Source organism: Misgurnus anguillicaudatus, chromosome 16, assembly GCF_027580225.2.
Source record: "Misgurnus anguillicaudatus chromosome 16, ASM2758022v2, whole genome shotgun sequence".
Taxonomy (NCBI): domain Eukaryota; kingdom Metazoa; phylum Chordata; class Actinopteri; order Cypriniformes; family Cobitidae; genus Misgurnus; species Misgurnus anguillicaudatus.
Genome location: NC_073352.2, coordinates 19,871,952 through 19,888,020, shown reverse-complemented (window position 1 = coordinate 19,888,020; position 16,069 = coordinate 19,871,952). Strand labels below are relative to the sequence as shown.

At 36.6% G+C, this 16,069-nt stretch overlaps 1 protein-coding gene across 7 annotated transcripts in view; it reads right to left on the bottom strand.

Annotated features, from left to right (window-relative positions):
* gria2b (glutamate receptor, ionotropic, AMPA 2b) overlaps positions 1-15,452 on the bottom strand; it is a 34,323-nt gene extending 18,871 nt beyond the window's left edge. For all 7 annotated transcript variants that reach the window (XR_008637334.2, XM_055178155.2, XM_055178151.2 and 4 more), the window contains exons 1-3: positions 15,220-15,452; positions 14,865-15,005; positions 995-1,234 (exon numbers count right to left, since the gene is read on the bottom strand). Coding sequence is in view for 6 of the 7 variants with exons in the window: in XM_055178155.2 (XP_055034130.1) it covers positions 995-1,234; positions 14,865-15,005; positions 15,220-15,304 (466 nt within the window). In the remaining variant the exon portion in view is untranslated. The remainder of the gene's footprint in view (positions 1-994; positions 1,235-14,864; positions 15,006-15,219) is intronic.
* Positions 15,453-16,069: the final 617 nt, after the last annotated feature.

Sequence of the window (16,069 nt, the reverse complement as noted above, 5' to 3'; positions counted from 1 at the left end):
AAAGACAGAGGGACAGGAAGGAAATGAGTGAGTGACACAATCAGAGAGAAAGAGAAGCTTGAGGGAAATATGGTGCTGAGAGACACATGCAGTGAATCCAACAAGCACACAAAATGAACCTTTAATAACACTGTAGCCTAGAGGACACATAAGATATCTGCTTTACATTGTTATTACACATGACCGTTTCTGCTCTCTTGAAAACATCCTTAAAATATAATGCTGGGCAAAGATTAATCGCGATTAATTGCATTACAAAATAAAAGTGTTTTTGCATAATATATGTGTGTGTGCTGTGTGTAATTATGATGTTCTGTATATTTAAACACACTCACATATATATTCATTATTTCATTTCAGAAATGTTAAATGTATGTATATTTTTATTTATTTATATATATCATATAGAATATATACAAATATAAATAAATATATATACACATGTAAATGTTTTTATATAAATAATAATTACACACAGCACACACTCATATATTCAAAAAATCACTTTTATTTTGTATGCGATTAATCACGATTAATCTTTGCCCAGCACTAAAATCAGCCACACTTTCAGAAAAAAAGGTACATGAAAGTTGTCACTGGGGAAATACCTTTTCAAAAAGTACATTTTTGGACCTAAAAGGTGCATAATAATACCTCAAAGGTACATATTTGTTCCTAAATAGTACATATTAGGACCTCAGTGACAAAAAGGTACAGGCCCTGTGATGAGGGGGTTCCACTTACATTTGGGCATCTACTCATTGGGTATGAGGCAACACTTATAAAAAATTCTAAAAACACATAAACACTAAGACACTGTACGTATGCATATTTAAAAATCCTATTTTTGGCTAAATAACAAATCAGACAATCTGTCATCTGAAAGCCCACTGGTTGGACATAAGTCCTACCAAGAGTATATCTATCATCTCCCCTCAAACCACACATGCAAAGTGTATAAAGTGTTTTTGAATAATACAGTAAAGTGTCTTACCTCTATCACTGTCGTACAGGTAGGCAAACTTGTCCCATTTGTAATACTCAATGAGACTCAGAAGGGGCCCTTTGATGTCCGGCCGCATCTGAATGATAAACTGCTGATTTCCATCCAGAGGGAAACTGGGTGTGATAAAGGAAACGTGAAGTGTCCCGCAGAACGATGTTATTGTGTTCATCGACTTCTTGTCATAAAATCCAAAAATAGCATATACTCCTCTTGAGAACTGAGAACAGACTGAGAAAGAAAGAATCAATTAGATTTTGATTAACACGTAAAACATTATGGGGTGGTTTCCCGGACAGGGATTAGCTTAAACCAGGACTAGGCCTTAGTTTAATTAGGAAAATAACTAGTTTTAACAAACATGCCTTAATAAAACCAATACTTGTTCAGGCAAAATTCAGGCACTGATGTATTTTAAAATATGGCAGTGCAAGATGTTTTCAGTTTGGACAGCTCTTACATTTATTTCAGTCTAGGACTAATCCAATCCCTGTCCGGGAAACCGCCCCTATGAAAATCTTGTTTTATGGGCAATGTTGTTGAATTTGAGAATAAAACTGGTAAAACTAAATGTTTTCTACTGTCCTTCAGCCTACAATTTTTTTACGATTGTTCATAATGAAGTCAGATATTCATAATAATTGACTTAATTAAAAAAAGAACTAATACAAATACTTAATACATGACAATAAATTGACTTTAAGCTAGTGGCGGCTCGTGACTGCTCTTCCGAGGGCCGCAAATTCAAAATATGTGTTCGGAGTGTCATGTGTGTTGCAAGCTTGTGTTTTCAAAATATGTGTTTGTTGCGTCATGTGAACCATGTGCATCACGTGTTTTGTCAAAATAAGTGCCTGCTGCACACGCGTCAAAACCGTTTATGATAAAAGAGATGCTGACATTCACAAAATACATGCAAGACACTCTCTTAACAGTAAACTCTGATTACGCATGATATTATGCGAGTATCTGGCAAACGCAAGCATCCCCTTTATAACAAACCCCTTAGACGCATCTGCAGCAGGCACCCACCTTGACAAGACACGTAATGCACACAGGATCTCTCGACGTGCCGAACACATATTTTGAAATTAAAAACCACTCACATGATGGGCTACATACATGTTGTGACGAACTTCGCATCGTGCGCCCTCAAAAAAAGAAGTCACTGCTTTAGGCTGAGTTAGTGAGTTGGCTTACCAGGTGTTTTTAAGATCCCCTATCAAAAGACAGTCTTTGCTACTGCTACATTGGTCCTATATACTGGCAACATATATAGGGTTACAGCACTAGTAATTACTGTAAGTCTTGATATCTCACACCTTGATCCCATATAATCTCATTCTGTAGTATGCCGTCAGGGTAAAAGGTTCAAAACTGTACCTTTTTCTCTTGCTGGTGTGCTACCCTTAAAGATACCTTTTTGTATCTTTATGGTTATACAGCACATTGAAATGTTTCACCTTTTAGGGTACAATATTATACCCTCAGGACCTATTGTGTACCTTAAGAAACAATTTTGTACCAGTTAAATTTTAGGGGTACTAAACAGTTAACTGTACCTTTAAAGATACACAATAGATCATTAAGGTACAGTAATGTATCCAAAAAGGTACAAAATTGTATTATGTTATGTATACCTGTAAAGGTACAAAACAGTAGGGTACCAACCCAGTGACAGAAAAGGTACAGTTTCAAACCTTTTTTCTGACAGTGTATACCAAGACACAGTAGCAATGTTTTACAGCTACAGCGTGTCCTCATCTTCCTGAGATAGTACAACATATCTGGGCCACCTCTAAAATAATGACCATCTGGCTCTGAGCCTCTGGAATTCATTTCTGCATGGTCCCTTCCCCCATCTCCTCCTCCCACAGCTCTATTTTTGTGGCCACCCTCAACACGGACACTTTTCTGTCTGTCATTCCATGTGTACATCGTACATAATGCCTCTACATGGCTGGTCTTAGATTTGTCCTTAATGAGTATTAGTCCGACAAACTGGGGCATGCTAAATAGTTTTAAACCACTTATGAACATTAAAATGCTATCTCCAACCAGTTTTCACCTTTATATTGATTAAGTAATAAAAAGTTCAAGAAGGGGTCAGGTCATCTGATGATTCAGCTAAGGTCATCTGGTGAATGCTCGATAAATCAAAAAGTACCATCTGTCGAATGCTTGGTCTTTGCTGATGCAACCAAACGTTGCAAGGAACTCTTCTATAAATTCTTTCAATGCAAATTTTATGCTTTTAAGTTTATGTCTAGTGCATTAACTCTTTGGCAATTGGTATTTTTTTTATTGTACTAATAAACAATGTTGGATAGCACCTTTATTGTTGCTACTTTATTTTTTACATTACCGGCTGTTTTAGACAAAACAGATAAGATAAAGGGTGTAAAGATGCTCCTTGCCACAGGCTATTACTGTATTACTGTGGCCAATTGCTTGCAGTCAACTTCAGAAAATCAGCACTTGAGGTCCAAGGTGGTCGCTTATTCTTCAATCTTTTTATATGGCTTTCTACCTGTTTTTTTCTCAAGTAGTGGCAAACCATTACGTTTGATAGTCTTTTTGTCTTAGTACTGTATGTGCAAAGAGCAAATGAAGATAAACTTTTGCAGATGCACATTTAAAATGTTTGCATGACCCAACCAGACAAGTGCGAAAGAACTGCAAATGCACGTCATATTAAAGTATTTTAATCAAGAGCCAACACATACAGAGAGACTCGAGAAGCTATTACTGACACTGTCACATATGACTGCTTTCCTCTGGCACAGTCATTAGCATACAGTAACAACAAGTGGAGTGTGTGGGTAAATTACTTCATGTTGTTAATAGCTAATGCCTCCAAGCTCTACTTATTATTTTTTATTTAATTTCTTGTCATTATTACTTTCACATTTAATGGACCAAAAAGACTGATCTGTCTTATAGGCAATAAGCTACCGTATATATACTTATGTAGTCCAGCTTGCTTTTAAAAGGCATATTACTAACCCAGATGCAAAATCATATAGGTTCAGTGTTGGCTCGTGACTGCTTTTCGGAGGGGCGCAAATTCAAAATATGTGTTCGGAGTGTCGTGTGTTGCTCGTTTGTTGGGTCATGTGAACCATGTGCATCACGTGTTTTGTCAAAATAAGTGCCTGCTGCACACGCGTCAAAACCGTTTATGATAAAAGAGACGCTCACATTCACAAAATACAAGCAAGACACTCCCTTAAGTTAACAGCAAACTCTGATTGCGCATGAGATTATGCGAGTATCTGGCAAACGCAAGCATCTCTTTTATAATAAACCCTTTAGACGCATCTGCAGCAGGCACTTATTTTGACAAAGCACGTAATGCACACAGGATCTCTCGATGAGCAGAACACATATTTTGAAATTACGACCACACACGACGGGCTACATACATGTTGTGACGAACTTCGCATCGCGCGCCCTCGAAAAATACTTAAATATAGATGTGGGTAGATGATGTCCCAAATCCCTTCATTAAGTCCTTTATTGGCAACTACTGACTCTATGGACCAGTCTGTAGTGTTGATATTTAATATGTCCTCATGTAATAAAGGCTAGATAACCTTCAGAGAGGGAGAGAGAGAGAGAGAGAGAGAACGCCTTTAGTGGTATATTTAGCTGTCCTCATTAGCTGCCCTTATTTTCTTGTGTCTGACACATTCTGTTCTACACAGCCTGCTTTTATACAGTCGTTGCTTTCAAAACCTGTTCCTTGTTGGACATTTAAGCTGGCAATGTGCATATGCAGGGGCCGATGGCGAGGATCCTCGGAATTTCAACCAAGGACTGAGTCCTTCATTCAAACAATATCCCATATATAGGAAAGGATGCATATGTGTATCCTTCACGCTCTCAAACCACCCACAATCCTATGCGCGCACTACAGAAAGCACACCTCACTTGCTAGCCTGTTCCATTTACGTGTTCTCTGAATGCAAAAGAGGAGCCTCGTCTAGCCTCTAAAGGAAGTGACTTGTAAGGACCAGCCCTGCCAAGGAAGTATCCTTGACGTTGAGAAACACCTTTTGTCTTAAGAACTGTAGTCTTACCACCTAGCAATTACAGCTAATGAGTCTTACTTTTTCAGATTGCAATGAGATCAGTCTACATTTCTATCTAACTGCTTAACTCTTTCACCACCATTGACGAGATATCTCGCCAATTAAGAGAAAACGCTTCCCCGCCAATGACAAGATTTTCCATCTTTCTGCAATACCGCTATTATCCGCAACTTTTTAAACCCGGAAGTATTGCCCTATGGCAAGCGGCTGCATGTCCGTGTTTGTTTTAAAGATCGCTCTGAATGGGATCTCTATGAAAAGTCCATCACAAAAATGGAATTATCTCTGCTTTTTGCTCAAAATGTGGTGTTTTTGCAGAAACTTACATATATTCAAAAGCTGATTACAAAAGAACCACTGAAGGTATGATGAAACGTTTTTTTTTTTTTTGAAAGCAGAGGGTCTGTTCCCTCACCTGGTACATTGCACGTTTATACATCCAAAGACTAACATTTTCTGGAAGGCATCAAACCTTTGTGAAAATCACGAAAAACGCTGGCGCTGGCTGGCAACTTTATTAAAAAAACGCTGGCGGTGAAAGAGTTAAAAGAAATAATGATCAGTTTTGAATTTAAAAAATAATGACTAACTTGTAAGACTAAAAGTCTAAACAGTTTATGCAACCAGCCACCTGGTATCTAAAAAAAGAAAATTATACTTGTGTTTATTATTATCACACTCATAAATATTATCATTTCTGTTTGTGCTTGTTTACTCATTGTCTTATTATTTCCGTGCACAGTAAGTATAATTAAAAGTAGATTTGTTAGCACGATTGTTTCTGTTGTGGTTTCTTCTCCTCCTTTCTTGTGTTCTACCAAAGACTGATATTAGCAAGACGCTGCAGCTTCTCCCAGTGAATGGCGGAAAGTGCAAAGCTCAGTAAAGTCACTATGGTGAATAAATCTGGAACAACCTATAGAAACAGCTTCTTTACGCAAATGTAACTACAGTATGGTACAGTTGGTGTCAGGTTTAGTTGGCGGTATGACACGTCACTTTATTGTGATCTTAGCAAGCGTTTTTTAAGATATCTGTCTTGCAGCATATAGCACTTGATGTTGTATACCCAGAGGCAATAATGTCTGACAAGTATGATTCATTTAAAAAAAACTTGAGTTGCACACATTGCAGCTTATCACTTGTTGCAAAACCATTTTAAAGAGTTTGCGCTATCACATACTGTGGTATATTGTAATATATTGTGATATATTGAGGTTGTCACTGTGCTTTGTCACTCCTCACACTATAGTGGGGTGATTATGTCACAGATTGAATGTCTTTCTCGTTTTGGTTATTTTTAAGAGTACCTACTTAAGTTATACGTAATAGGTTATAGCATGGTCCTGTGTCTGCTTAAGTCTGTATGTGTTTGTGTGTAAAGCAGTTTGATCTGAGCAGAATTGTCTGAACGGACACATTTTTGCCATTTTGTTAAGAGGAGCATTGTGGGATAGATGTGGTTCTCACAGTCTCTTCCTGCAGCTGCTCCAAAGAGACACAGAGAGCCTCAGTCCACTGCAATCCTCTTGTTTACAGAGGACCGGATAGAAGCATGCAAGACAGATCAACCAGACAAAAACCTTGACCTAAAAACCCAGATTTGATCAAATGATTTGAATATAACTTCCTGTATTTTAAAATACTTTTTTATACTAATTTTACCTTCTCTTATCTCAGTAGATACAGCTACCATTTATGCCACATATTACTAATTAATATGCTGAGTCCCTAAAAAAAAACACGTTGCTCTTTGTAAGTTTTTGGAAGGGAATGCATTTGTTAAACCAGAGAGGATGTTTCAGAAAGCCAGATTGTGCCAGATTTTTTTTTTTTTTTGCAGTTACGTAAGGTAATGCTAGTATCATAGAAATTAGAGGGTTTTATTAAGACACTAAAATGTACTGTATGTAAAATGGCAGCATTGGCTGAAAAGAAAATATAAAGTGCATTGGAAAATTTAACTTTTTCAAAATAGTTTCTTTCTTTATACCAACTAAGCTCTCTAAATTCCAGGGTTTTTGGCATTTTGCAGATGCATTTGCGTATTCAGTAACAAACAAATGATTAAATAAAGAACAGGTGCGTATAACAAGCAACAAGCGTATAGCGGGGACTAGGAAAATTCTGTAAATGTTTGGATGAGAAAAGTGCAGTGCACTCATGCGTCATAGCATATAATAAGGTTTTGTAAGTAGCTCAGATTTGGAGTTCAATATAATAAACACATGAGACTTGATGTTTGCTCATTATTGACGTGCTGTTGCCATAGCAACAGCAAGACACTCAATGGTGTGTGAGGGAACACTGAGTGTTATAGAGACTGTGAACAAACATAAAATATTATCCTCATTTACTTGCCCTCAAAAGTGTTTTTAAACCTTTATGACTTCCTATCCTCATTGGAAATCAAGAGGAGAAATTTTTGCTTTTTTTAGTACAATAAAAGTAGTAAAGAACATTCTGCGTAACATACAGAATAAAAATTATACAGCAAAGGTATGTTCCTGTAGCTCAATTGGGAGAGCATTGCATTAACAGCGTAAAATGTTATGTGGGTTTAATTTACAGGGAACACATACTGATAAAAGGCATAGCTTGAATGCACCAATAATCATTCTGAATAAAAGCATATCTGCATATCAGCAGATCGGCCTAATGCATAATGTAACTACACGATTTAGTGCTAGAATTTTTTATATGGGTAAACTATCCCTTTAAAAAACAATTAAAGAAATACATTTACATTATGTTTGACTATATTATATTTTCCCCCAAGTACTATACACTGAAAAAAAATTTGTAAGGTAAGTGGTCACAATCAATTTATTTAAGCTACATTTAAACAACAACAAAAAAAATGTGTTTAAATGTAGCATAAATAAATTGATTGCAACAACTTACCTTTAAAAAAAAAGAGTAAATTGAATGAATTTTTTTAGTGTAGAAGCACAGTTATTTGTTGAATGTTTTACTGTTTATTTATTTATTAAATGCCTCATAAAGTTGAGTTTCTGATGGTCGTTTTGTCATCCAGCTTTAGTGTGAAGTTTCTGTCCCTTCTAAGTGTTTGTGTAGCCTGACGATGTGAAAGCATTCTGGAAATGGGTTTATTATAATGCAATGTGCCAGATTACCAGCACAGCTGGCAGACGTTTAGACACTTTCATACCCTGTACTGAATTCACATCTGAGAAGTCCTTTTCAAGAATGCACATTGCAAATACAATCTGTGGGAAACCACTAGGATTCGCCATGCTTAATTTCGGTAATGAAGACGTTATATGGATTACAGCAGGACGGCGACGATAGATGCAATTTCCATTATGTAAATGCAACCCTTTAAAGGAACCCAGCATCTCCATGGTGACCGTCGAATGGAGTATGCATCTTTCATGTGTGTGTGTATTGAGGCTGATTTCACACTCAGACAGGACAAATCATATTCCACCCACACAAACACACACACACACACACACACACACACACACACACACACATACACACACACACATGGGTCCATTCAGAGGAAGATCTCTGTGCCGAGTGTGCAAGCTTAGGAACAGATAGATTAACCACAGGGTGTTACAAAAGTCTCGCTTGCCATAATGGGAGAACTCATCACTATGGAAACTATACAGCCGTCTGGAGCACAGGCAGTAAAAGATGCAAATGCAAGACTAGTTGGAAATCCCTCAGTTTCCTGTGAGATTCAATGTTCATAAAACATACAGTTCTTTCTTTTGGATGCAGTGGATTATTCATTTGAGTTTTGAGTTGAAATTATTATGTTAAATTAAACAGACCTCAGTCCAAGCCCCAATTGGACAATTAGTGACTGTAGCTACTGTTGCATGCTTAGTAACACTGCGTACACTTTTTCTTTGAAACGCGCAGATCAAATGAGTCTATTAAATGGAATGGGAGAATTATACAGTAGGTGTGAAAATGAAAAAAAAAACGAACTGAACTGAGTGGGAAAGGAGGCCATGTTGAGATGTTAACCAGTGCTGACTCGCACCCATTTGTCATGATGAGCTGATGTACTGGACTTACGAGGAAATATGACAAAGCTGCGCTGTCTAACCCAGCTTAGAAAATGGTCAGCCCTTAAAGCTCTTATTGGATGGCACACAATTACTGCTTCTCTCTCTATGAGAAGAGTCAGGAAAGTGAAAATCGAACTGTCAGATAATTTATTCAGGCCATTTCTGCGATGTCGCTGCAGCCAGGGAAAAATGGGCTTTTAATAGATAGGGGTCATCCCTGTTCGGGTTGGGGGGATGAAAGCGTGCACTGTTGTACTGCACTACAGTACTCTGTGGGAGATAGTGAAGACACCTTCATCATCTCAGCCTGCATATTCCCATAGGGTGTTTTTTATATCTGATCGTTATTCCTTTTTAATTTTACATATTTTAAAATGTGTGTTTATTTTTATCTGCTTTTTAATCCTACATGTAGATAATCGTTTTACTCTCTTTTCATATTCTCTGTAGCTCTTTTATCTTTTCTGTGCTCTTTCTCAGCAGTATGGCTCTAAAGCCTTTTCCAGTCTGCTGTATGACAGCTGGATCAGAGCTGGAGCCCTGAGAACCCTGCTGTGTCAGGTAGGAAAAACAGCAGGCTGTTTTTAATTGAAAAGGTAGTCGAACAGCTATGTAAGAGACAAGAATGAAAGCATGCATATCGATCATGATAATATCATTTACTTTTCATATTAAATGACATTCACACATGAGGAAGTGTAGACGGCCTCTGAGCTGTATGTGTGTTTACTGATATATAAAGGTTTATGTTTTATTTATTAAATGATTGTATATTTTTGTTTTATACATTTAATAAATATTAATTAAACATTTTGTACAGATTCATTTCATTGAAGTAAGATCCAACAACACAAGCCAAACTGAAGGCTATATTAAAGGTCCCGTTTTTCCTGTGTTTTTAAAGCTATGGTTGTGTTGTTTTTAGTCAGAAACTCTTATTTTGACATCATTCAACTGGGAAGTAAAGGGCTGTAGTCCAAACCGGCCGTTTGCTGTAGGCTTTGAAAGGGGAATTTTGTTAAAATATATAGCCTGGCATTGAACTTTGAGCTTTATCATTTTGCAGGTATTATTTATGCTATTACAGCAACATTACACACTAACTAAAGTTTGAAAAAATGGGATGAGGAAAAACAGGACCTTTAAAAAAAGTTGGTGCTAAATAGCACTAAAAGCTCGTAATCATACCTAATATCAGCACCTATGAAGAACCATCCGGGAGTGATATAGCACCACTTTAGCACCAGATATGGTTCTATATAGCACAATATGGTTCTACCCAGGTGCTATACAGGTACTACACGTGTAGTACCTAAAATGGTTCCTACACGAGCCAGTGAAGCACTTTTGTTGCTATTTAGCACCGTTTGTTTTTAGAGTTTATGATCTAGGCTTATTTACATTTTACATTGACGTTTATATTTTAGCAAAGATTGTAATTATATAACACAAATATGATTTTGTCATATTAGTGTATCCAACTCAGTCAAATGAAAGATTTACGACACACACACACACACACACACACACACACACACACACACGTTTCATTTACATTAATATTTAAAAATCCAAGATGCCCAATCTCTATACTGTTTATTTGAATTAATGTGTTGTATGCCTTTGTAATGCAAAGTAGCCTATATGTGTCTATGTCACTTTTTAACACACATTTATAAATGTGTATGATGCTGAGAGTTGCAGATGAAAGCTTTTATCTGAGACGCCTTTCAGCCCATTAATACCTGATGATTTATATATATGTAAACAACAAAGACTCCTAACGTATTCGTGTACTGTACTGTATGTCAATTTCATGTTATATTTTGTGTAATAGGTCAGCAGAAATGTGCTCCAAATATGTCTTCTAGATAGATGGAAGACCTTGGGAAAGTGGATGAGCACTTTTTTTTGCATATAGCATAAACCTGATGCAGTTATCAGCTAGAATACATTATTAAGCTCTATACAGTGTGCAAATATAAAGCTTTTATCTTTAAAGTTGTGCTGTCTTTCGGTGAAACCAATTTGTCGTTTCATTTTAGTTTGTTGAGGGAGGAGTGCAAGCAAACATTGGCTATGTAGACCCTTTCATATGTAACATACTGTATTTTGTTTTAACCAACCTTTCTTAAATTTTATATTTATTTCATTTGCAACATCATATCTTCACTTGCATGTTTCGCTTTGTGTAAAACATAAAGGTGCGGTTTCCCGGACAGGGATTAGACTAGTCCTAGACTAAAATAAATGTAAGAAGCTGTCCAAACTGAAAACAACTTGACCTGACATATCTTAAAGGGGTGGTTCAGTGGTATTTCAAGCATTCTGACTTATTAACACGGTTATAGAGTTGTTTCCGCTAAACAGGCAAAGTGTCAAAAAAGCAGTTGTGCGTGTTACAGAGTATTTCTGTGACGACTTTGTACAAGTTTTTTTCGATTACGGGTCCAGCTGACATTTCAGGGGTTATACATATCACTTCTTTATATGGACACTTCCCCCGGAAAACCCCGCCCACCCATCAATCAGCGGGAGACGCTAGAACTTGCAAGCATCACATCACGGGACACAGCTTTGTTTAATTTCAAAACTCAACAATGGCACGAAAGAAGAAGTGTGTTTTTGGATGTAAGGAGAAGAAAGCCAGCCTTATGAAAACAATGGATATAGTTTATTATCCGGGGTAGCAGCGGAGTTTGCGTGTTTGTTTGATGCGATGGTTTTCCAAACCGAGTCATGAGTTGCATGCAGTAAGTAAACTTCTGTCTTTTGTTGGAAATAGCTGCGTGCATATTATATAAATAAATTACACAAACATGTAGTGAATCATAAGTTAAACAGTGATGTATAGTATTGCATGACTCGTACTCGCTCCTCCCGCGGTAGTAACTCCCCCTTCTTAATTTTTTCAAACGTTATCGGAAAGATTGGGTAAAGCTAATCTTTCTTTTATAAATCTGATTAAACTAAAGACTCTTTGGAGATATAAAGGATGTAATACTACTCTATAGGTACTCCAGATTAACATCAGAAATGCAGAAACAGCGTGTGTTATGTGAGCTTTAAAATACATCAGTGCCCTCAAAATGCACGCAAGTAATATTTTTAGTAAGGCATGTTTATTAAAACTAGTTATATTTCCTAATTAAACTAATGTCTAGTCCTGGCTTAAGCTAATCCCTGTCCGGGACACCCCAAAGTCTCTATAAAATGTGATGATATATGATAGAAACCATGGGGAAGAATGTATATAATTGACATGAGGTTAATTAAATCATATTTAATTAAAAATTAAGGTTGCATAAGACATACAATCCTATAAACATTTATCACATTACACTGGCTTTATTTTATGTAATATGACTACACTGTAAAACATTTGCTGTAATTATGCAGCTGGTTGCCGGTAACTTACTGTAGAAGATCATGACTGAAAATCTTTCATTTTCATTTAACTTTGAACAAACTGTTGCCAGTAGATAACATAAATGTAAAATCTACAGTAAGTTACTGGCAGCTAGTTGCCAGTAATACCCAGTAATACTGTAATTTCTACAGTGTACCATATAACACCTGAGAATAAGTGTTGGTCTACTGGTCCTAGTCAAAGCACAATCTATAGCTCTTATGTCTCATTATCAACATCCACATAACAAGGTGACATATTGTGTATCTTCTCATAAAACCCATTTAAAGGTCACATTCTTTCTGATTCCATTTTTTAAACCCTAGTAAGTATGTAATGTTGCTATAATAGCAAAAATAATACCTGTAAAATGATAAAGCTCAAAGTTCACTGCCAGGCGATATATTTTCTTTAACAGAATTCGCCTATCTAAGCCTACAGCGAACTACACCCCTCTACTTCCTGTTTTAAGGACGTCAGTAGAACAGTTTTTGACTAAACTCCGCCCACAGGAATTCGTCAGTCGCCAGCTAAGCTAACGGCAAGCTAAGCTGCTATCGAATCACAACACACTAAACAAGCTACACAATCAGAACTCGTTACGTATTTCTAAAGAAGGGACTTCATAGAACACGGAAGACATCAGCCCGTTTTTAGGACAGTGAAAACAGCGCTATAGAGATAAGTAAATTGTGTGAAAAATACTGCGTTTTTTACACGTGAAACATGAACACATGTTATATTGCGCACTGTAAACACAATCAAAGCTTCAAAAACACAGAAAGAACGGGACATTTAACACTGAGCCAATGTTACAATGTCCTGTTATGAAGTTTTCACACCTCAGTAATAACATCAGACTATTCTTGTTATGTCATTGTTATATCATGTTTAATCTTAACACAAACAACTTGTAAAAAAAGGTCAAGTTCAAGGCCAGTAATTGTTTTTCATACCATTAAGACCTACAGAGTGCTCCATATTTCACCAAAACCCTTATTCCAACCTATCTTGCATTGTTTAACATAAAGCCTTCTGTTTTTTAAATGACCAATGTTGCAATGGAGCGTAAAACACATCATGAATTATCTACAAAATCCACATTGAAAGTGTGTCTAAAAAGCATACTGTGATCCAATTTAATATAACTAATGGCCACATTCTCCCCGGCTGCTTTTAAACGGACACACTAAACTGAATAGCAAAGATGGAAATGATAAAGTACCGCCTGTAAATGCATAGTGCCATCTACTGTAGGGTTTTATCTTTGAGAAATACAAGAAATGATGCCTGAAAGATCTATTGTTAATACACAACACTCATCCTAGGGATTAAAATGGGAGCTTAATTATTATTTCTTGGATGAAAACCTAGAATTAAACATTATGAGCAAACATTAGATTACAAAGCAAATTCTAACCTAATTATAAAACACAATACTTCATATTCAGAGAGGGAGAGCACACGGGATGCATAACGCTCAAAAAGATAACGCTGTCTAGTCTAAACTGACATAAAAATATTTTAAAGGTTTTAAACTACTATTTAATATATCCAACACATCACCTTGCAATTGAAGTTATACATCATAAGCATAAAATACATCTACAAAAGAAAACTAGCATTTGAATGGAAATAATTTAGCTTTTTGAGATAAAGAAAAGAAAAAATGTTGACCGAAGTAAGTTCTTTACCAAACATCATTTTCAAAATATTGCTAAGCAACAGCTTACTGAACACTTTATGAAATCCTTAAGTGATCCACTTAACAACGGTTTCATTTGATTATGATTTTTTAAAGTATGACGATTAGATCTAATGCCTTGACGGTCAAGAAAAGAGAGGATTTCATGCATTTTCTTAATGCTGCTAGTTCAACAGGCTAAAACAGTAAATGTATTTAGACATACAAACCATATGAATATGATGTAGTTGCATGATACTGATAGACTACAGTGTACTTTTTTCCACAGACACGTTTATGGATATTGACGTGTCTACCTTTTGAACTCCTTAAAGCCTTGTGAATGTGTTAAGAGGGTCGTTAATTCAGGCGAATGGATTGTATAATCTGTGTGCTGTGTATAAACGATGTTTTCTGTGGCAATAAGCAGCTTCTGAAGATCACAGCTCTTTCTCAACTGTTACTGTGGAAACCAACTTCATATCTTCAAAAATCCACCAATATCCACACTGAAACTTCAGCGCTGATAAACTATTCATTCAAAATGCCAAATCTACTTATTATTTTGAAAATAGAGTAATGAATAGAAAGCCCAAATTACATAATCACATCAAGAGTGACTTACAGCAGTTGGTCACCGCGAAACTGTTGGCTACTTCCAGATTGTCGATGTGAGGCGTCAGTCTAAATTCAGCCGTTCCGAACTGAACCATCCCTATCCGAAATGCACTGTACTCCTGATCGGCTCCCCTCGGAAACAGCCCCCCTGCGCGACATACAACAACAGGATACATTATTATCGGTACATTTCTATAAACTGAATTAATTTTATGAATCGACCACAAGTATCAACTCATTATTTTTGCAGATTGCCTGAATCGATGCAAGCTCGAAAAACGATTCGTCTATTCGTAAATGTAAACATAAAGACTGAAAACAACATTTGTTGAGATATATTACTACAAAATATTCAAACGTACCAATTTGAACACTGGGAGACGCTCCAATCGTCAAACCACATAAAAGGGAAATGAGACAAATCGATAAAATCTTAAACTGTTGCATCTCCACGACAATGTATCTTCATCCACCGTGTAAAGGAAAATGCTTTCAAATCCGTAACATATTGAAGGCGTTTTTAGGAAAAGAGTGCGTCTGCTTTCAGCAGGTGCTTCTCTATCGCCTCAGTCCCAGTTCTGGAGGAATGAAATAATGCAGATTTATCGTCTCTCTCTCTCTCTCTCTCTCTCTCTCTCTCTCTCTCTCTCTCTCTCTCACTCTCGCTATCCGAGTTGATACCTTCAACGAACAGCTGGGTAAGGAATGTATATCGTCGTGCGCATAGTAGGTAAGGAATACGAGACAAAAACACAATTTTCACACTTCATAAAAATTTAATTGAAAACTTTAATTTCTCCAGTTGAAGGAGATTTATAATTAATCTGGTCCAATTTCCCCTTAAAAGTGTCGTGACTTGAAAACTTCAAAAGTTAACAAATTTTACCCCTCATATAGACTAGCATATATCTAACATCTGACTGACATGACAGTGAAAATGGTGAATAACTGATGTGTGTTGCAAACACTAAATGGGAGACCTGTGCTGATTTATATCTTACGTTGCCTTCAGGACCATGGACAGGTCTATCTTACATCCGCAAACAAAGTGACGTGGAGTTACTTTTTTATAATCCTAAAAATACTGGCAAGCTCTTTAAAACTCTTCATTTGACAAGTCTATTACAGTAATTACTTAAATACAGTACAGCAATTTAATGCATTTACTCATATATTTTACACCACTGGCACAGACCACGTGACACATTCATA